The sequence below is a fragment of the Clarias gariepinus genome, chromosome 1, assembly GCF_024256425.1.
Source record: "Clarias gariepinus isolate MV-2021 ecotype Netherlands chromosome 1, CGAR_prim_01v2, whole genome shotgun sequence".
Taxonomy (NCBI): Eukaryota; Metazoa; Chordata; class Actinopteri; order Siluriformes; family Clariidae; genus Clarias; species Clarias gariepinus.
The window spans coordinates 32958233-32981480 of NC_071100.1; the positions used below are offsets into that span (position 1 = coordinate 32958233).

General features: G+C 37.7%; 1 protein-coding gene across 2 annotated transcripts in view; it reads right to left on the reverse strand.

The window, feature by feature from the left end:
- Positions 1-570: 570 nt before the first annotated feature.
- Positions 571-23248, reverse strand: part of LOC128531306 (inactive ubiquitin carboxyl-terminal hydrolase 53) — a 36517-nt gene continuing 13839 nt past the window's right edge. Inside the window, exons 7-18 of one of the 2 annotated variants that reach the window (XM_053505112.1) lie at positions 22734-22833; positions 21582-21728; positions 19579-19728; positions 17591-17759; positions 16376-16525; positions 13898-14032; positions 11196-11895; positions 8662-8729; positions 2748-2784; positions 1887-2593; positions 1668-1774; positions 571-995 (exon numbers count right to left, since the gene is read on the reverse strand). In XM_053505112.1, coding sequence (XP_053361087.1) covers positions 1698-1774; positions 1887-2593; positions 2748-2784; positions 8662-8729; positions 11196-11895; positions 13898-14032; positions 16376-16525; positions 17591-17759; positions 19579-19728; positions 21582-21728; positions 22734-22833 — 2440 coding nt within the window. In that variant the 3' untranslated portion in view covers positions 571-995; positions 1668-1697. The remainder of the gene's footprint in view (positions 996-1667; positions 1775-1886; positions 2594-2747; positions 2785-8661; positions 8730-11195; positions 11896-13897; positions 14033-16375; positions 16526-17590; positions 17760-19578; positions 19729-21581; positions 21729-22733; positions 22834-23248) is intronic. The other variant, XM_053505120.1, reaches the window with a different exon arrangement.

The following is a 23248-nucleotide window of genomic DNA, read 5'->3' on the forward strand; positions in this document are numbered from 1 at the left end:
AATTAGACTATACAGTGTACCCATATATTTTGGAGCAAATTAAAAGTCATGTACAAGCAAATATTTTTGTCAACTTCCCTAACAGATGACAACGTAAGAGTCCAGTCCACTTTCCAAAAAAATGTGTGACCTTAAATCAATTAACTTAAGATCAACGTCTCAAAGTGCAAAAATATACGTCAAAAACAATCATGACTGCTGGGTAGATTTTAATTAGTTTCATTTGTTAGAAAAACAGATCTGTGTGCTTTAGTATATAATTCAGTGTTTTTCCTACCCCCTGCCACACTAACAGCAACAAGTGTAACTGGCATGTCTTGTGATTGTAATAACTGCCAGGTACAGTGTGCATCTAGGCTTAATGGAGTCATTTAAACATAGCAAGGATGTCAGCAATAGGAGCTGAACCCAACAGCCAAGAGAACAGAAAACCATGTAAACTCAGTAGGGGAAAAAAACAAAAATCATTAGGCAGAATTGGCATTATCGTTTTTGGCTTTACCTTAATAAAAAAAAATAAAATAAAAAAAAAAACACCAACATTTATATAAAAAAAAATAAAATAAAAAAACTAAATATTCTTAAAATCCTTTACCATACCACAGAAACTATCATACACAGCAGATGTAAAACATCTTCCATACATATAAATAACCAATGTGCTATTATCCAACTGCACTGAAAACATTCCTAAACACAGTGATGCAAACAGTAGTTCACCGATGCCTTGGCTCTTATAGTAGCTTTCTACATTCTGAAATCTGCAATAACACAGATTAAAATATAATCATTAAAAAAGCAATCGGATAAGATTTTTTTTTTTATTATTATTCTCTGATGGCTCATAAAAGGTGCAATAGCAAAAAGTCCATAAAAGTTTTCCTTTAATGGATCTGATGTGTTTTAAAAAGTGAGCGAAGGTAAGAGCTCGGCTCTCTCTTCTTAGCGTCGGCTCTCCTGGTCACTACGTCCACTTTAAAACCACCATTTTAGATCTGTTAAAAGAAGCAAATGTTTACTCAGACGACTTGGTTTCACAGTCACAAACATCATTACACACAAACACTGAGCACTTCATTGGGAACACCTGTAAACCCACACAGTCATTCAGTAGCTTTGGGAAACGTTTTTTTATGTACAGAGACATTTCATGAACATTTATGGAAGAAGTCTCCCGTTTCAGTGCTTAGTAAGAGTCAGTGAGCTTTTGGTGTATGCATTGTGGTTTCTAAGTAATGTGACAAACTGTCTTTTTTGTGGCGCCTCCAAAAGGGAAAAAAAAGAAAGGCTAGAGGGATGACCGTATATAGTTACTATAACTTGGGTGATAATAGAAACTAAATTTCCTTATGCACATCATTTTTTACAATGCATGTTATTGGTGATGGACTGCTAACGAGATGGTACTTCAGTCCTTATATAGCTGAAAATCTACATTTCTCTTTCACAATATTTTTGCTATGCGATCAGCCTGACTGCTATTTAATCATATTTTACATGTTACTCATTATTATTATAATTATCATTAAGTGTTAAACAGTGATTTGACTGAAAGAGAATGTGTTTATATTATTTTACAGATGCTCACACTCCAAGTCAACTAAATTCAGTAACAGCAGTTAAAGCGCTCAGCAAAAGCAACTAACACTTCTAACTAACACAATTACCTTTATGTCTGGTGGGCCTCATCTTGTGTGTCAGAGGAAGCCATGTTCATCCAGTCCCTTCACAGAAACAGGATTCCATTTTACGATTGGTTTACTGCTAACATGGCCTGTAAAGGAGGATTTTAAAAGGTCAAATACTATACTTTAGACCCAGAAATCTTGTCTATTCCAAGAAACAATTGAAATATTGAAGATTTTGGATTACATGGTAAAAAATACCTGTTTCTTTCCTGGCTTTGGACAGATCTTGGAAGTTAAAGTCTGTAGAAGCTGGGGATGTCCTTTCTCCATAATCGCTCTCACTAGAAGATGCGTGCTCTCCTGTTTTAGAATCTGCTGCTGTATGAAGAGCAGATCTTTTCTTATGGTACTTAGCCCGGTAAGTGTCTGTCATGCAGCTATCAACAGAAAAGTAGGTAGTGGGGATTGCATACTCTCCTGCGATAGTGGATTCGGTGTAACAATCAGGGATGGTGGGACTCTTGTCCTCGTTCTCACTGGCAGACAGATCGTTCCTCTCCTGGTCGGACGAGCCGGATTTAGAGCTGCTGTCTGATGAGGAGAGCATGTGTGGCTCAGAGTTTTCAAGCCATACGTCTGAGCTGATCCTCGACAACGCTGCTCCTTTATTGACTGGCAATTTGGGTAGCATGTAACCTGAGGCTTGAGTTAAACCCCTCCTGTTTTCAACTCTCAGGACTTGGGGTTTGGGGGGTAACGGTGGGGCTGAGGTTCGAGAAAGACTCTGGGATGGCTGGTGAGCATTCGAAGACAAATCAGTGTTAGATAAAGAATCCTCACGCGCTGATACAGGGCCGGACAAATCATCAGAGCTGTTCCACTCCGAGCTGCTCGTCTTGCTTAAATGTGCAGTCCCAGTACTACCATTCACTCTGTCGGGTCTGTCCAGCTGACCTCTTCTGTTTCTGTTACAAAAAACATGTAATATAACTAAACATTTGCTTATTTGATTTGAAATAGATTGATATTCAGACAATAAATGAAATAACATGATTTGATTAAAAACAAAGCAAAGTTAAAAAGAGACTGAACATTTCTAAACTTTAACCTTTACTTTACCTGGAAAAAGGCTCGAGGGCTTTTCCTCTCAATTCACCTACAAAAGAGAAAGAAAAATATAAAAAGGTTAATACCTTGTTAAAACATTGTTAAAGACAGACTATTATACTGGATTATACTCAAACAGTTTTTTATCTACTCATAATAATTATGTATTACCTGTGGACAAAAGCATGCAGTAATGAGTATTCATGCAGAATTTGTATAGATTGCTCTAGATTTTACAGCTTAATATGTTCATGCACAATGATAAAGTCCATAATATAAACCAGCCTTTTAGTCACCAGAAAATAAAATTAATTAATTAATATATAAACAGAAAACATGTTTCCTTCACTTCAAAGTCTCCATGGAGTAAACAAGAATGGCCAATAAATAACTATCATGTCACCAGTGTATAAGATCTTATTATCAAATCTAATTTGATGCAAAGTATCAGTATTTCTCCACATTTAAGATTAAAAATGCAAATGGGTCCACCAGGGAGCGCTCAGGATCCAGTCAAGGAGCTGATGAGAAGCTAAACAGGTACACTACACTTGTACACCAAAGTAGTACTGCAGGGATATGGAGGATAATATAAAGGATAAATATAAAAGGATAAATAAACTGGTTAATGTTTTTATCAGTACATTTGCCCAAACATTTAAACTGCAATGCAAATACTCAATAAACTGAGCCAGATATAAGTTCAAATCATGTATAATCTAAAACCGTAAACTGTTTTACAACATAAGTATCTGGAGGTAAACATCACATTGCAATTATTTTCATTTATCTGTGCAATGAAGATTTTTGTGCTTTATATTGCATAAACAAGGCACAAAAATTAGCATTCTGACAAAAAAAATATATACAAAAACAATAATGCCCTGCGTGGTTGAGAGGTTTTAAGCAGAATGGTGCGAGTTCTCCCCTGAGATGCAGCCTGCAAACCTACAGACCTAAAACTGCACTTGCCCACACTACAGATGTGATGCATCAGCACGCTACTTTCCTCCTCCTTCTGTTGTTATTTTCTGAGAGCATTAGCGGCCAAGTCCATCTCTGTGAGCACACAATTATGACGGGACTTTAGAACTTGTTTTGTGGTTTTCCTTTACCCCCTCCGTTCAAGCCGATCATGTTTAAGCTGCTAAGCCTCTTGTGAAGGATCTCTATTCAAAGGCCACAACTTAAATTAATGTCAGCAAACAAAGACTCACAGTTAGTCAAACCAAACTGTTGCACTGCAGTCATAATCCAGGCAGAAGTACAAAAGTGAAATATGATCACAGTATTATTAATCACAGAACAGGCCAAAAGTCCAAACTAGAAGAAATCACATGACAAGGATGCTTCTGATCGATTTCATAAGCGATAAAACCCCAACGGTCACTGCTATAGGAAAATAATCCACCTTGGGGTAGGATTACAGCAAGGATCATTTTCCTGTAACAGCATGGCCTAAAGGGTTATGTTCTCCTTTTACCACACAGTGATTACAAGGTTTAAAGGTATTAATAAAAGTAAAGCTTTATTTCCATTTACACACGGCATGGTCAAAAATATGTTGACACCTGACTATTAGACTCGCATGTGCTTGAGGAACATCCCATTAAGGATCTTTTCTGTTATAATAATTTGGGCTGAGTATTCTGGGAAGGCTTTTCACTAGATTTTGGAGTGTGGCTGTGGGGATTTGTGCTCATTCAGCCGCAAGAGCATGCGTGAGGTCAGACTCTGGTCAGACACTCAGAAAGTCTGGGGTGCAGTAGGAGTTCATGTTCCATGGAGTTGAGGTCAGAGCTCTGTAAAAGTTAAAAGTTTGAGTTCTTATACCCTTAAATAAAAACATGGCTTCAAGGCTTTGCAACTTTGTGCACACTGGCATTATCATGCTGAAACATGTTTTGGTGTTTTAGTTCGAGTGATGTGAAACTGTAATGCTTTAGAATACAAACATATACCGAGACTGAGCCGTAACAGTCCTAAACATTTTATATCATTGTATGCTTCCAACTTTAGGGCAAAAGTTTAAGGAGGATCAACATACAGGGGTGATGATATATATTGTGTACTATATACAGTGAACATAAGCTGTGAACAGATGCTACTTCCCTCCTTTTTTCTTGAAATTTTTTAAGACTAAAACATGCATGTTTTCTGGAAATAACAAATCACAAAGTTCCTGAAGACATTCCTGAGATAGAACTTTTACTGATCTTTACAAAACATTGACTTGATGACTGAAATGCAGACAACCTTACAATATTAATTATGTTAGTTTCTACCTAGATAAACTTTTCTTAACCTGCTTATTTACAGACTTAGAATTTAAATGAATCATTACTATCGAAACAATAATGTATGTAGACTGATCACATTACTATAAGTCATTTAACCATCATCAAAACTCAACAACTTCTGAACAATCAGACATTAGAGATCAACACTAGTGTGACATGAAACAATAACCAAAGTTTTATACATGATGTCATCTACATGCGTTTTTGTTTTATCGTGTGTACACCCCTCTACTGAACACAGCTCAGGCCACAGAACACTGATATTCTAATGATAGTCTTCACTTGGGGAAGCATTAATTAAAAGACATAAATATATCATGTGGAGCGACAAGCCTGAGGCAGTGCTCCTGGCCGTGTGAGAGCTTAAGATAGACTGGCAAGAAGGCTGGAAGGGAAGGGCTATGGGTGGTACAACTGCACCCATAAATCAACACTCAGTTGATCTGGTCTGAACTGGGAGAGTGAGATCACTGGCAAAGCCACAACTCAGCTTACTGTCCCACACCTGTTTTGTATGTTAGCTCAGCCATACTTAAATTCAGAACCAAGAACAAACAGGAAAAAGACAGATAAACGACAAGTATATGCAAAGGACATTAGATACACTAACCTAAACATTTATATTTATATATATATTTAAAAAAATTAAAATAAACATTTATTTAGAAATTATGTGTGAAAATTTTTATGACAAGTTACACAGCATCAAAAGTGGAGAAAACCCTAACTGACCTCCAACCTTCAAGATATATTTGGAGACCAAATGCAAAAATGAGTCACGTGTCACTAACATGTTTCCTCAGAAGAAATTCTGTTCCAAAAACAGCCAGCACTACAAAGCTACAACGACCAACTCTCGGCTAGATCAAATTGCTGTCAGATATGTGTATCATGTACCACTTCTATTTCCCTTTGCACACAGTATTATTGGAAACAGCTCACATTTAATATTAAGATGCTACGCTGAATCCGATCCAATAAAGGCTATGTCCGTTTAACAGGTTGAATGTTCGGTAGTTCCTGCTGACTTGACCTTTAGCTACAGCTGGTCGGAGACAAAGTGCAGCTCTCAGCCAGGAAAGTAGTGAGCGCAGCACTGAGCTTAAACAAATGCAAGCAAAATACAGGGCATGTGGCATTCGAGGAAAGAAATCACAAGAACAAGCAACTTTGCTAAAACCAGCCTCTCAAAAAGGCAAGCATTAATGCACTAACACAACAAGGCTAAGTCTATGTTCAGACAGTCAAATTGTCTTTAAAAAAAATATATATATATATTTTAACCATAACTGATTGCTTTAAGATCAAGATAAAAATAAACAGAATATGGTTTATTTTATATGTAATATGAAATCTCATCATATTCCTATGACTGGAAATCAGACCTTGTGTGTTTGTTGTTCCGGGGTGGTTCCTCAATCTTAGACATTATTGACCACATGGATAAAAGCTTAACATGAAGCCTAAGGAGAAACTCGGTTATACGGAATCTCTCACTCTATCTCACAAAAATAAAAATAAAAGAAATATAAGGGGCGTTCAAGTTAAACCGCGACTTATGACAAAATAGCAGAACACATTTACAAGAATAAAAACTCCCTTTACTCCTCTATATAATCCCCTACTTATACACTTATCTTAGTGTTTGGATACCATCAAGGTCTAAGGGTTATTTAGTACACCAGAGCCATGGCTTGGAGCGAGGTCAGGACTGTATAGGGGATGAGGCAATAGCACCCAGCTGAGTTCCCGTAACGTGCAAGTGGCGTTCATGAATGTTTTCAAGTCATCCTTCGATTTTCAAGGATCAGGCATTCTTACTTGCTGAATATTCACAGGAACGACTGGTGTTGGCTCTGTGCCACCTCATCGGTCAGGGACGTACGGCCTTGTTTAAAATGTTTGTATCATTCAAATGCTTTACTGCAGCTAAGAGTCCCATCACCATACTCTGCTTGAAGTCTTCTGTAAATGTCAATCAGGTTTACACCTTCATTCACGGGACCTTTCATCACAAGTCCAAATTTCACTTGTATGCACTTCGTATAGCTTTTCTTCTTTCACTGTAGATCTACTTAAATTTATGTTCGTGTAAGGAAGATAAAACCATGAGTGACTGATCTTGTCTATTTCTGCACAGTACAAATATTAGTGAGTTAAAAACAAATGCTGTGTTTAAATAAATAAAATCTGACATTTTGAGTTAAACAATAAGCAAAAAAAGCAGCATTATTTAATGTTTATCAGGTTTTATTTATTTATTTAAGCAAATAAATAAATAAATAAATAAATAAATAAAATAAAATCCAGTAACGCATTCTATGAAAATTAATATTAAATTTGTTTGTTTATAAAATTATAGATTAGCATTTAACTGCCTTGTCATACTAAACATTTTAATAGTTAATATTCTAAACCAAATACAACCTTTACTACTATAACGAATAGTATAGAAATATAGCAAATTCAGCTACAGTGCAAACAAACTAATACAAATAAAACTACAGTGCAAACAAACTTTTATTTACCTATAATTTGTAACACAGACAGCCTAAAACTGGATTTAAAACTATAAATTTGGTTTGCTCTTATAACTATCGATGTTTGATCCCAAATGTGTTAAATGTTTTATTTCCTTCTGCAGCTTTAAACCCAGGATCCTAACACTCAGCAAAAACAACACAGTGAAACCCACACTGCAGCCACAAAAGACCTGAACAGGAGCCAAATTGACCTGTCAATACAATCTGCGAAATGGAACAGGATACAATAGAAGGCAGGAACGAACCTCACATACACTCGAATCGACATCACACATGAACAAGTCAGGACTGAGGCATGTACGAGACTTCAGAAAAACATTCTTGCAGCTTGGAATTACAGTTCTTGCAAAATCTTGAGTGTTATTCATATGATCAGCTTTAAATATTCATTACGCAAGTGAACATCTCACAGAACAGAGAGAGAACAAACATGTCCACGGGTACAGAGGCCAGCATGAGGTCAGCTCTAAATGCTGTCCTTTCCACTTCGATTCATCAACTCATAACTGTTACATAAACCACCTTCAACAGGACAAAAACAAATAGAGCTCCCTATCGGGACAAACACTTGGCTGACTGACGTTACCCCGTTTGCCCCTTAAACACATCAGGCCATTTAGAGGATGTTCACGAGAAAGATCGAAGAATAAAAGCACAGACAAAACAAAAACACTTTTTTTCCTCATGTGGGTTTAAATGTCACCTTCCTGACAGCCCTGCTCTTATCATTTACTGGCAGTGTGGGCACAGCTGGGCAGCACCAGTCTGCTAATCTTGTACATTCCTGCAGAGAAGCAAAGAACCACTGCACTGGATTTCTATTTTCAGAAACAATTCTTTGTCTTTGTTGTTTACTTTCTGCTGAATATTTTGTGTTTCTGCGTAATCTGTAGGAGGCTGAATGGCATCTTTATTGCGTGCCATGTGCCAGGATGACCAGACAGAGCACGAGCACTCACACGCAGACTACTGCTGCATACTGAATACTCCTACACCCTCCTTCGCTTTTGCCATAGAATCTCTTTCAGAATATAAAATGTGAAAATATGGCATCCATCTTAGTTTGATCTGTTTAGCACTTACCAAAGGAAATCGGTGTCTGTGACCTGTCTGCCTTCGAGTCCTCATACCTCTGCGGGAAATCTGGGTCCCTAAGATGGTGACAAATGACAGACATGAAACTTTAATGGATTTGATATTGTACAATGCAGGTTACAGGATATTTTTTTCTGCTCCCTGACTTTGTGAGTAGGTTACATTTCCAATCCAACCTCATGGAAAATCATTGCTTCACTGTGACGGAATGAGATCTTTAGCTATTGTCTCATCAGAGAAACATTTTACATTCATGACTGCAAAGGTATTTGATTACAACTTAAATTACAAGTTGGCTTTTAAAGTTTTATCAAATTCCAAACCATAACAGTACACAAAGAATTCAATACTGACACTGGTATTCCACTACTGTTACATTCTCACTTGACAATGCAATAATTTTCTTGTGAGGAAATGGTATGTTATAAAGCAGGAAGTGACAAATGGTGTATTTATTGTAACTAAGCTTCCCTAATATTAAATCAGGAACATTTAATAGTAATAAAAATGTATGTTTGTTGTAATATCAAATATACACTTCCTAAAATGGCATTGGCCATGGCATTCTTTTGACATTATTGCAGCTCTGGGCAAAAATAAATGCACAACAATCTTTTTCGCCGCCGACTTTGTATTGATGAATATTTGTATTGATGACTGAGCCAGGTTAAGGTCAGGACTTGATGTGGTGGCTAATTCATGTGTGAAAATGATTCCTTATGCCCCCAGAACCACTTTTTCAAAATTTGAGCCCAATGAATCTTTACCCTGGAATATGCCTATGTCAACAGGGAAGAAAAAACCCACCTGAGGTGATATCCTGGTCATTCAGTACATTTAATCATCAGTCATCAGCTGACATTGTATTGCCAAATAACATTGCTGAACCTAGACCTGACGAACTTGAAGCAACCCAACATCATAAAACTGCCTCCAGAGGCTTGTACAGTGGCCACCACGCATGATGGGTGAATTACTTCATAGAAGGAGAACAGAGGAAGCCTTTATTTGTCCTGTAAACATTACAGTACAGTGAAATTATTTTTCTTCGCATATCCCAGATAGGAACTCATCATACCAATGACCCTTTTTCCATTGCTCTAAAGTTCATCGTTTTACTCCCTAGCAAACTGACGCCCTTAAGACTTTCTAACAAGTTGTTTTCTTATGGACACACAGCTGTTCAGTCCCAATCTTGCAAGTCATCTTTCCTTATGATGCAATTTCACCAAGTGTTTATGGATCGCGGTCATTCATGATTTCTTCCTGACCACATTTCTTTTCTCAGTTGATGGTTCAGCAGAATCCTTCCAGGTTTTAATAATGCATTGGACATTTCTTAACCAAATTCTAGTAGTTTCAACAATCTCCTTATTTGTTTTCTTTTCTTCCTGCAGGCCAATAATTTGACCCTTCTTTTCCGTGACCACAGTATAACCATCCTGACGTGTTTGTATAAGAAACGAGAGGCTACACATTGCATCGGTTAGGGTTAAAATAATTGTTGCCAACTGAAACATATTAATCATGCAGTAAATACCCAATCAAAAGCTCTTAAGCCTTATTTAAAATGCTTATTTAAATCCAAATAGTGACTTTTTGACCAGCATTGCACATCTAAAAGCACAAACAAAATTTGCCTTTGAAAATGCTGTTCTTTTGTTGTTGTGACTAAGGTATAATTTTGATGTCACTTATTTCACTTCAACAATTTTCAATAGAGACCTTAACCAATTAGGCCTCAGTTATATTATTTCATCAATTATTAGGGTATATTTGTGGAATATTGCCAAGCACCATAGACATTCAATTTTAATGAGTGATTCTGTAAATTACTGCAACAGCAATTCTCCTCATTGAACTATACTGCAGTGTGGCGAAGCAGCCTACAGCACACTCAGTAACTGCTGGATGTCTGGAAGGTGGTGTATTAATTGTTATAGTTTAGTAATTGTAAATGGTTTGTAATCATTCCTGAGCTGGGGTTAAAACAATATTTTATTAGAATAAATTGCATGGAAAAAAAGGAAACTTTTTTTATTCCAGACACACTGTAGATGTTTAGTGGTAGTGGGGAGGTGGGGGATTAAGGCTTGATAAAATTTTTGGTTATATTAATATATCCATATATTGCTTAGTAAATAAACATGTCTGTAACAATACTTAAAACATATCGCTCAATAAAAATAAAAAAAAACTAATGGTTTTTAATAACATTAGACCCCATCTCTTGCAATATAATGTAAAAAACCTCTATAAACTGTGTGTTTATTAAATATGTGCATCAACATATGGAAAATGTCATAGGGTGGCTTACATGTACACCACTGCTCACTTAATTTACAGCTTAGTAATGAGATAAACTACTTAACATGGATCCAGTTATGATGAATATACTGTATATCTGACTTAACATGCTTTAAGCTGTGAAATGTTTTAGTTATGTCATGGTTCAATTCCAGTGATGGCAAAAGAAATTCAGGAGAAAGAAAAAAAAAAAAAAAAAAAAAAAACATCCTCACCTCAGCTGGTATACCACAGGGACACGCCGTTGCTCTTTCGTGCCTACAGTCTCCACCGCCGAAGAGTCCAAACTAGCCGAGCCATTGCTGAGTCTGTCGCTGCTCTCGTATCCAGATTCCATTCGTTGGTATTTCCTCTGGTTTTCTTTTCTCAGTGTAAATTGGTTAACCGTGCCTTTAGTCCTTTCCTTGTCATGACTTTCTGATTCCAAGGAGCTTCTGCTACCCAGTTCATGTCGCTGCTCGTCCTCGTAGATAGTCATCAAGTTTTTAGGTTTTCCCTCTTCACGCGCCGGCCAACTGGACTCGCGCACGTAGGGCAGCCTCTTTGGTTGAGTTACGGTAGCGGGACGATGCTCGGTGTCGTTGCTTAGTATACTGTCTACATTGAGGACCTCACGCATGGGCTTCCAACCTCGGTCAGCACGTGCACGCGTTGCTCTCGACTCATTGCTACTGTCCGTATCGTAACCATTAGAGAAATTTGTTCTTGGGGATGGACTGCTGGCTGGAGGCCGAACCGGCATCCGAGGCTGAGAATGTGAACGTGGTGCATGAGCCACACGCCTGTTGGCGCGAGGAGAGCGCTCCGCCCGCGTCGGGCCCACGCCCTGACTTCTATACAGCCGAGACTCTGAAATTTTAAATCCATCTTCAGGAGGAGAGAGTGATCTGGAGTAGGACCTCTCGGAGACTGTGTCTGGGGAGAGAAAAATTACAAAAATGTAAACAATACTACACTGTTAACCATTTTCTACAGAAATGACTACATCTGTATGATCATTTGAGTACCTTTATTTAATGTTTTAATCACAAAACTGACAGTTCAAATGCAATCAAGTCAGGCAATCAAAATCTTAGTGTGTATGCGCATACTGTATGTACACATCTCTATAGTAGTGTTGGTCTGCTAGAGTAAGTAAAGTGTGTGCATGCTTGTATAGTTGACTGAGAAATCAGAACGAATGGAAGCCCCTATAAGGGTTGGCATCAGAATAATCAGGCATGACTGCATACCCCATATACTTCTAACAATACATGTCAATACAGATATACACACGTACACGTATCCAAGGTAAGCATCTCAATAAGGCAGACTGTAGTTAAGCACAGAAGTAAATGTACTAGTGACAGTTATGTGATATGAGAGTTAAGATGTCTTGGGATGCTGTATCCATCATGTGATAGGAAACTACAGGGCTTTTATTCTGGCTACAGTAGACACTTAGTTACATTTTGCTGACTATGCAGGGGGTGGTGTGGGGCACAAATGTGTATAGTACATGCATCAGATTTCAGACAAAAGAAAAATTAAACTAAAATTTTATGTTTTAATTTTAAGGCTTGAAAAGTGCTGACTCTCAAAATACCAAAGGAGCTCCTCGTTAAAATATTACTGCTGAAGGCAGCGTGTGTGCCCAGAATAGTGTGAATTCAAAATCCTGGTATTTATCAGACTTCAATTTATGACAAGTACACGCATTGTAAAAAAAACAAGCGAATTTCCAGGCCAGGGGTTAGTGTATTCGGGGATGGGAATACATTCCTGGCACTTAACCTGTATTTTTAAGCTTCTTATTACTTCTTTTCTCAGTTTTACCTATACTGCTCTATTCCTAGATGTTAATGGTGCTTCAGTGATTCATTCTCAGGGCTACTGATCAAAATTACTTTAATAAATTTAACATAGTGCTCATTAAAACTTCTACTTTAATGTTTTGTAATGTCACTGCATTTTACATGTTTTATTTTACAATAAAAGCTAGCATTAAGTAATTCCTTCAATAACTAGCAACATAATAGTAAAGACAAAAACTCATTAGTGTACAATTATTTAATGTGCGCATTAAAATCCAGAAAAGCAGTGGCTCATGTGTAAAGTCTTGCTTGGTTCATTTGTAGCTTAGCAATGGGATAAACTTCTAAATATAGATATAGTCATGACAAAATTATGTCTGTAATAAAATGCGTTTAGTTGTTAATGATCATACCCATTAAATTACCCTGTTACAATGAATCATTTGGGCCTGTTGGAAAAAAAAAATATGCTCAGGCCCACATAGTGAAAATGCACAGGACTATTCTTAACGCCATTATGAAAGCATTATTTATACAAGACAGAACTGGAATACTGGAATATTTCTATGGCCCAGATGACATCATTGCAGGCAGTACTATTCATCATTACATCACTGCGGGCAGTGCTATTCATCATTACATCATTGCCAGCAGTGCTATTCATCATTACATCATTATGGGCGGTGCTGGACTGCTACTGCTTTATCAAATTAATTTTTCTTTATACTTAAAATTTATGAATGCTGTTCAAGTCAAACTGGGACAAAATCTCCTGTAAATGACTATTTAAAACCAACATTTACAAAAGTCTTTAAGCACAGTACGATGACGAGACTCCTAACCACAATAAAAAAAATCTGAATGTACATCTGTGAGTGGCAATCCTGGCCGTGATGGCTTAGAGCCCATTGCAGCCAGTAAAAATTTAGTAAGTCAAACGACTGATTCACAAGTTGGCAACAAAAAGAGATGCATGTGTCTGTGAGAGCTGACCACCAACACTTGCACATTACGGGAACTCGCTGTACATTTTCTCTAATGTGTGCAGTTTTTTGGTGTTAAAAAAAAAACAGCGAGTGTGAGTTTGGATGTATGTGCATGTGTATGTGTGTGCTCAGGCTAACCTTTCTGTCTCGGTGTTTCTGGCCTCTGCTGTGATTTATCAGTGTCTTTCTTTATGATGTTAATGTTCCGAGCTTCTCTGGCTACTTCTCTGGAAAGCTCTCGCAAGAAGCCCCTTGGATCACTGCTTATTTTTACTGCAAATCAAAAACATGTTTTGGTTTCAAAAAAACAACCCAGCTTAACTTCATGGTCCAAAATGGCAATTATGATCATAACTGAGCAGTTGTTATACATTTCTTTCATTTACCAAGTTTAATTTATGTTTATTTAAGCTCGATGGGTTTGCTGTTCCTATGGGACAACCACAGGACTCATAAACGAACAGATTTTACTAGATTTATCGTTTATAATACATGTAAAGTCAAAGAAAACATGCCAAACAGACATATCCTCACAACTTGGATATCACGACCCATATGTGAGGGTGGCTGCTACATATAAACATACTTACATATTTATAATATGTTTGTCATCTTGTTTTATTGCTGCACTATTAACATCTTAAGCATATTCATTATCCTCCCCAATGTTTATGGATTGTCTAACACTGAACATTGCTTGAACACCAGGACTCTGCTAGCAGATTTTCACTAGACCCCTGAGGGTACTGGGAAAGCCTGGTGAGATTTAAAAAGGATCGATGTGTGTGAGTGCGTGTGCTACTTTTTGCTGCGTGTGAGAAAAACAAGTGAGGCATTGCAGGAATGAGGAGACTGTACAGAAAAAAAAAGAAATCCCACTGCTTTTAACGCCTCTCATACCAAACCAGTATTTTGAGAGAAGAAACAAGAGGAGAGTTTTTCAAATATTTTATATTTTAGGATGTTTGAGGGCATTTGGGAAAACATGCTGTGTGCTAAAAGGATGGGAGTGTTCAGAGCTTGATGAATCATTTGGGTTCAGCAGGAGAGCTACAACACTTGTACAGCTGGTCAAGCAGCATTTTTCCTCACACATACTGAAGCTGTACAAGATTTCAAAATATGTGTCATGCAAACATCGTGTGCCTTGTGGAGGAAACATATCCAACCCCCACCCTTCCTGGGTCACAGCTGCATCAAAGGTAAAGGGACATTTTCATGCACTGGGAATTCGGGAACACACTTGTGGGTTGTACAGTCATGAGCTTTCAGAAAAAATGTAAGAAAAATAACTAAGTACTAGTCAGAGTGAGGCAAGTTATGTATACCTAACATAGTATTGTGTAATATTACACTGCCTGGAAAGAAAAAGTCACACACTAAGATTTAATTCAATCACTTTTGGCTTTGATAACAAAGTTTAATTAAAACTGAAAGTAATTTCTCATGCTCCCTGAACAACTATTTCACAATTTGAGTCCTAGATATGCACGTGTCATTAGGGAGGAAAAACTCCACTGATTTGATAAACTGGTCATTCAGTACATTCAGGTCGTCAGCTGACTTCATCTTTATGCCGCATAACATTGCTGATTCTAGACCTGACCAACTGACAAATTTTAACATTATTTCTGATTAGTCTCGCTAAAAAGTGGTTTTCTTTTGGCCACACAGCTGTGTAGTCAGCTTTATCACATTGTTTGCAAATGGAAACAATCTTATTTTTACTATTAAACATAGTTTAACTATGGTTTTTACTGTTGATTTTTACTACCATATAACTGTTGATTTTTGCTGTTCGATTACTGATGATCATACAACTTCAAGTGATTTTCTTCCATGTTTTTTTTTTCTGACCACCGCACTATGCTTCCAGGTTTTGATAATGTATTGAAGGGTTCTTAATCTCAGTTACAGTACTTTCAGAATTATTTAGTTGTTTTCTTTGCTTGGTGCAGGCCAATAATTTAAATCTGAAATGGTGACTTTTTGTTCGACTAGGCAGTGAATAGTAAACCTCAACATTTTAATAAAGTAAATACTGTTCTCCTAAAGTCCTGAGACCCCATTATAACTCCAGCCTCATTTCCTAACCCAGTTGCTTAGCCTTGCTTTATTGCTTTCTGTTGCTCAGCCAGAACAGATACCCTCTACAGCTCGAGGTCAGAAAGAAAGAAAAAAGGTTAGTTGGAAGCTTGTGTTATTGGAATAATATTGACAATAATAGAGATGGCATAATCTGATTACATGGGTAATAAAAGAGGAATTTCTAATAATAAAAAGATGCTATCTTTCCTTCTCTTTTCTTTATTGCTTATTTCTCTTAATAGCTTTTGGGATGCCCACATTTCCTTAAGCCACCATTTCTACTAAAAACCTGAGTGCAAACAGATCCCTTCATCCGAGTTATTACAGACATAAAGAACATCATGGCACACCAGATATAGGAAAAAGAAGTATTTCGTATCTCATGTCAAGTCCACCCTTATAAAAACAGACCAAAAGATCAAGGGTGAAATCATGTATTCACCTTAAGCAAGATAACAGTCAACATTCGCCTCACCTCTCCGACAGAATGACTTTTTTTGCATTATTTTATACAGTGTCATTTTATACCTGGTCCTCTCCCGCCGCTGGTCTGGTTGGTGCCACGTTTAAACGCTGACAGAGGCTGGGTCTTCTGCTTTAAAGTACCATGACCTGATAACATAGCGCTCAGGTTTTCTCGAGTCAGTTCCAGCTTCTTACTGCTTGGCTGTGGGGTGCCTGTGTGTGTGTGTGTGTGTGTGTGTGTGTGTGTGTGTGTGTGTGTGTGTGTGTGTGTGTGTGTGTGTGTGTGTGTTCAAACAGTGAAAAAAGAAGGAAGAAATTAGAATACTAATAGTAATAACTGCATTCTAATTAATACCATATCCTAATTGTAATCAGGCATATTAATGACAATATTTCATTTTAAAAGTCAGACTGAACAAGTTTAATTGGAAATGCGCTGTGGTGCAGCAGTACATGACTAAGCAAGTTGTCGTTCAGGGAATGCAAGGTCGACAGATAGTTCATCTGCCAGTGAAAGTACCAAGAACACTAACAGCCCTCTGTCTGCTGTGTGCATCTGTTTTTAAAGAAGACACATGCTTTAAAATAAAACCAGAAACTTTATAGGCAGTGTGTGTCAATAAAGCGAAAAAAAGAAGAAAAAAAAAAAAAAAACTGTCAAATGCACACTGCAAATGTACTACATTTTGTATTACTTGGATATCTCAAGAGTTGAGAATTATACAAAGAACATGACGTCCATTTTTTTTCCATTTATTTAAATAAGCTTCACATGACACCAGAGAAATATTGTGTTTATAGGATCAGCACATGAGCTTAGATTAACTGCATTACTGTTTGTCCTTATTAAACCCTCCCACACACAGTCCGCCCGAATTAACCACCTGCCCATGACTCTATTCATTTATTAATTCTGAAGCTCAGCAGTTCATCATAGAAACCTATAGAACACGATCATCAGCCCCAACTGACGTGGCTGAATCAGCACTAATTAAAAGCTACTATCATCATCCCGCACCAGCTGAGCACAAACAGTGCAAGCTTTTCCAAAAGGGCAGCAAGCTGCTGGGTTACTTCGGGTCAGAGCAAAACATCAAAGCCTTGTTCCAGAACAACATTTCTACAAATTTTTGAATTCAAACATAAAAACATTTAAATTTTATAGATTGCTGTAATATACATAGAAAGATACCCATCAAATGTGGATCAAATGTGTTTATGATGCAGATACCCATCATGTTAACAATAGAGACTACTGCATGAGATATGATACTGTACCTGGTATTTCACCGTTAGCTGTGGGCTTGACATGGCTAGCAGAGCTGTCACTGCGAGGGACCTCCGCTCCCCTCACAGCGCTCCCCTCGGGGTCAGAGTAGAACAAGAGCAGCGGCTGGAAGTGTCCTCGGATGCATTTAGTAACCACGTCCTTCCATTTAGGGCCCACCTGGACACACCCAAACCCACCCATATTGACATTTATAACAAACTTGCTTATGCACTAAATCATTCCTTTATTCGTTCATTAAAGGTCTACACCCAAACACTACACTCCGTTCATGGTCGTCTTGGATTTAGATTCATCAGTCTGTCACAGGGCCTGACGCGCACACATGATCAATCTGCGATCAATCTGAACTCACCAATTCACCTGCTGGCATTTATGAAAGGTTGAAGGAAACCAGAGAACCCAGACTAAACCCTTAACATGTGAGACAGTAACACTACCCTCTGTATGCCCATTTCACCCTAAATCTTCTATCCTGTTTGTAAAACATTTGAGCAGGCTTGCCAAAGAAATGAGACGATCAGCTTTTGGAAGATGGAACCTTTATCATTATCATCTGGAAAGTGTGCCACACAGTTACCCCAATTTAATATTAGAAATAAAAGAGGTAGGGATGACAAGCTTTGCATTGGGTTATTGAGTGTGTGTCTATGTTTTAAATGGAAACCTTGGCAAACAGCATGAGAAGATATCAAGTGTCCCTAATGAGCTGGAGAAGCAGTGTGATCATACTGAAGAAGAAGAGTGATAGTATGCTAATCTAAGGGCGTTTTCACATTAGCCGTGATTGATTCGTGCCGTGCCCAGGAAGAATCGCTTCCCTCCCCACTGGCCAGCATTCACATTATTTTTGCTTTCTGTTCTCGGGTACACTTGCGTATTTACACTTTCCAATATACTGTAGCAGGTGGCAGTATGCACATACTTAGTTTGTGAGTTGCCATTAAACATAAGAGAAAAGGACAAGGAATTTTATTAACATTTTAAATATATGTCAAGAAAAATGTTCTTACTTTACCAGCTATGGCTGTGTAGGTGAGAGGATGGGATTGGCACGTGCTATGTGCACAGAGATTTTGGAGAAGACAGATAACAGTGATGACAGTGTGTCTAAACAGCAGTCTACTTCCATGCTCAAGTACAACTGACTTCGATATCTGATTCGATCCGTGCACGAGTTCACTGTACTGAGCCCTGAGACCACCTCTTCTCATGGACTTGGGCATGATTCCTGAGTCTGGTATGATTTTAAAATGAGCCAGACTTTAGGGTCAAGCGTAGGGTCGCAGCAAATGTGCTCTCCGAATCCAATACTGGCATTGCCGAACAATAAAAATATATATATAAAAATAAATTAAAGCACAAATGTTGTAGCAGTTAGACCTCCAGAGTTTTAGGAACACACACATGGCAAGACTAGAATACACACAGAGGCAAAAAAGCACTCAGACGCAATGAAACCGTGTACTTATTTAATTAGATATTGAACAACTTTCCTATTCTCTTGTTTAAAAAAATATATCCAGTGTTTGAACAAGCAGCAATATCCGATGGTGTGCGTGTGTGTGAGAAAGAGAGAGAGAGAGAGAGAGCGAAAGAGAGATGGGGTAATTTATCTTTTCTGGGGAGACGAGCACTCCCAGCCAGGCGAGCGCTGAAATGCACACACAGCACAAGCACTGCACTGCTGATAGATTGATAAAGCACTACGCATCCAGCCTACTCGGCTGTGCGTCTCAGCACACGCACATGTGCCACTCCCGTAAACGCATTATTAGTTAATGTTTATGGAAAATTGGTAATAAAAAATTCCAGCATGGAAGCAAGAGAAAGAACCAGTTTTGCATGTAACCTGTGTCAACGGGAAGTTCGGGTATACAGTTAAGGAAACTAAATCATTAAATCATTAATCAAATTCCTTTAAGGAAACTAAAAGGACCGGCTTTTTCATTCTGTTGTATGTAAATGACCCACGCACCTCTTTGACTGTGGCATCATCAAAAAAGAACCATTTGGAGGATTTGGTGTGGAAAGCAAAGGCACAGTAGTGTCTGCTTGTGTAGCAGATCATCCCAACCAGCTGCAGGTCACTCTTTTTGGCTTGTTCATCTGTGACATGGTAAAAAAGCTGGCGAAAGAGAAAAATAGAGAGGGGAGGAAATTAAGAAATTACTATAACTTCTTTATGGCTCTAACAGCTCATCTTTAAAAGCTGATCATGAAAAGTCTGTGCATAGCACTTGTACTATGGCTACTGATTCTTAATAAAAATATGAATGAAGCATAATTAAGTTGAGATACTGATTCTTAAACACTATTTTTTAAATAAATATCTTAACTTTTAATTATAAATTATTGGTTTTCTGTATTTTTTATTACAAATTTAATGGCACATTTGTTCTGTAATTGGCAAAATCCACAGCTAAACAGATTAATCGTATTAGTGCGTTATAGTGCATCCAAAAGTGCATTATATTATCCTACATTGAAAGGGAATCATCGATGGCAGCAAATGGTTAAATAAGTAGTTGGGGCAACATTTTCGTTCCAATGTTAATTGCAACATATAAGCCACTTGTGGAAAAAAAATACAAAACACCTTGATAAAACACTGTTTGTAATGCATCTCCGCCAAGCTTAGAAACAGACGGAGTATGCAGCTCTGCCTCATTCAGTCCATTCATTTAATACCTTTAGTCAGTCATTACATAAAATAACTGAGAATGGAATTTGCAATACATAATAATAATAAACATTTGTTTTGGTTACTATTTATGATTGTTTCAGATTTCTAATACAGTTTCTCATTTTAACTCAATAAGTTGGTCATTCTTGTTAAAAAAAAAATAGCCATTGTTTAGGCCCCTGGTCAATGTACATAAGTATAATGGTTCTGTGTTTTACAGTATGCAATGGAACAGGAAAAACCTGAGACTCACAAATTTAAACACAACTTTTGTGCAAGCCTTAAATCATACAAAACATACTCTTTAATACCAACAAGATTAAGTTCCTGCCTCCATTATGAAACTCCTAAGCCCTGTAAAATTAACATTGCACAAGACCAGGGTTACTTTTTCCTCCAGTCCAGGTTCCCCTTGTGCTGATTTGTATTGAATCGTCCTAAACAATGGCTCATAGCACAGCAGGGGAACAATTTTCCTGCATAACTGTCAGTGTCACATGAACAACGGGAGTATGAACTGCGGTCTTTGTAGTCACCCATGAGCTTCCTGAAAGACTACCACTGCGTGTTCAGATTCAGAGTACAGGGCGTTGGGAAAAATGTGCGCTTTCTTGCCCCCCAGCGAAAACATCTTGATAGGGGAACTCTTGCCATGAAAAGCAAAAAATTTAAGAACATAGGGCTGTGTCAAGCCTAGTAAGGAGCCTAGCCTTATAGCATTGTGCTACAATGAGCTAAAGAGCTGTGGCCTAATAGAGGAAAGGAGAGACATAGCAGATGACACCCACACACCAGATGACACAAACACACACCAGATGACCCTCCATCACAGAGGTCTGGTCATCAGTGTGGGCCAACTCCACCTACGAAGCTGTCGGACAACTTCAGCCTTATAAAGGGGAGAAAGACATATTTCTCACATATGCCTGGCAGCACTAAAATAAACACTCAAACCAGTCAGGCCTTTTTCTGAACTTCTATGATTGACCAAATCCCATTATAGCTATTTAATTAACACTCTTCTGACTGCACAGAGGCAGTGCTGTAGAGACATATACATTATAAAGAAGACAGACTTTACATTAAGAGACATACTTTTTATACTGCATGCTCAGTGGCAGACAGCCATGTCTTTTTTTTCAAGTATAATAAGGCTGGACTAATCTGCTGGCACAGCCAGGCACTGTGCAGAGTAAACATGAACTTTAGATTGCATTCAAAGCTCCTGTATTTGATCCCTAGATCAAACCAAAAGTAGTTTTTTTCTAAATCGGAGTGTGTTATTTCAGTATTACCCCTGAGAGGCTAAGGTGCGGTCTGAGAGATTTGATAACGTCCTCAGTCAGGTCCGACTGCTCCGAGTCCCACACGAAACCGATCGTGACGATTTCCGGGGAGTTCATCAACACCCGCCGGATCTTGATCACCTGACCGCACTTACTCTGGTGAGGGATACACACATTTAATGAGACAAAATGTACAGCTTAGTAATTAAACAATCCATTATTCTCTCAAGGCGTATATACAGTTTAAAAGTTTTGTTATACACCCTGTACAGCTAACACAGAACAAGAGAAATGAAAAGGAACGATAATGCATGATTAAGTATTTTATCAGATGATGAATTCCATTTCCTAATACTATTTCTATCATGTATGACAGGTCTGTGTATGAAGTAACCATCAAGCTTGGCCTAATGTCTATTTTAAAAATGCAGTGTAGTTGAATATTTTATAAACGTCATGTCATGTGTCAAGTCTCCTTTCTCAGCCGTGTTTTAAGTTGGAGGGCTTTAAGGCTCTGATAAATGCTGTAACGTGACTCGATATACAGGTTCAATGCCTTTCTACAATTATTGATAACGACAAATAAATAACTTTCTTGGAGAAATTATTAACAAAACCTTTCGTTTTGATTAACTTGCTTACAGCACAGCACTAATGATGCTAGCGACCGTAATTTGAAGGATAGGTTAATATTAATGTACCAATAGAGTTTCAAAGGATATGATCTCAGCCTAATAATGAGGAAGTCTTAAAAAAAAAAAAACAACCAAAAAAAATATGGTCTGACAAACATCCTTTAAAAAAAAAACTTAACGCCACATTTATGGAACTAGTATTAGGTCTGAGCGTACTATTAAAGTGGGGAAGCCTTCTGCTATTTTCAGAGGCTGAATGTGGTTAGCATGACGAGCTGCTTTATTTTGAACAATGAGGTAAAAAAGGGAAGAAATAGTAAGGGTATATAAGTAAAGCAAGTAAATAGTAAGGCTTACTGTATAGCAGACATTATGTAAGTGGTAACAGGAACTAAATGTTTCATGAATATTCCACAACATTATGTTTTACAATGCATCATTCATTTATTTATGTGTGTTTATATATACAGAGCATTCATTACATTTTTGTTCATGTAAAGCCTGCTCCACACAAGAGGACACCTACTGGACATTCGCGTAGGTCTCCGATGGTGCTGGCTGCCTGGAGCAATTCACCAAACATGTCAGAACGGAGCTTTTCTTCTTTCCTCTCAAGGAACTGTTGGCTAAATAGTGAAAGAGTGAGGGGAGAGAGAGACACAGAGAGATGGCTAAATGCTTCTTGCAACGAAAGGAAAATTATGTGAACATAACACCGTAAGGAAATAACTGCATTTTGTCAAGGTGGTCGTACCGCTCCTGCTGTTATCCGTCCTTATACATTTGCTGTACCAAATTTCTATATTTAATATATTACTAGGCAATTCTATTCTTATTTAAATTTCTGTACATTATACTTCTATTGTTAGATTTTCCTGTTGTTTAATCCTAAGTGTAAATGTTCCTTTAAGGTAAACTTTATTTTTACCTTATCGTAGTATTATTTTAGTGTTTATTAGATTTATTTTGGGTTTTTTTTCCTCTCAATGCAGTCAGGAAAAAGTATTCCACTGCATGCTGTACAGTTTTGTGTGTGTGTGG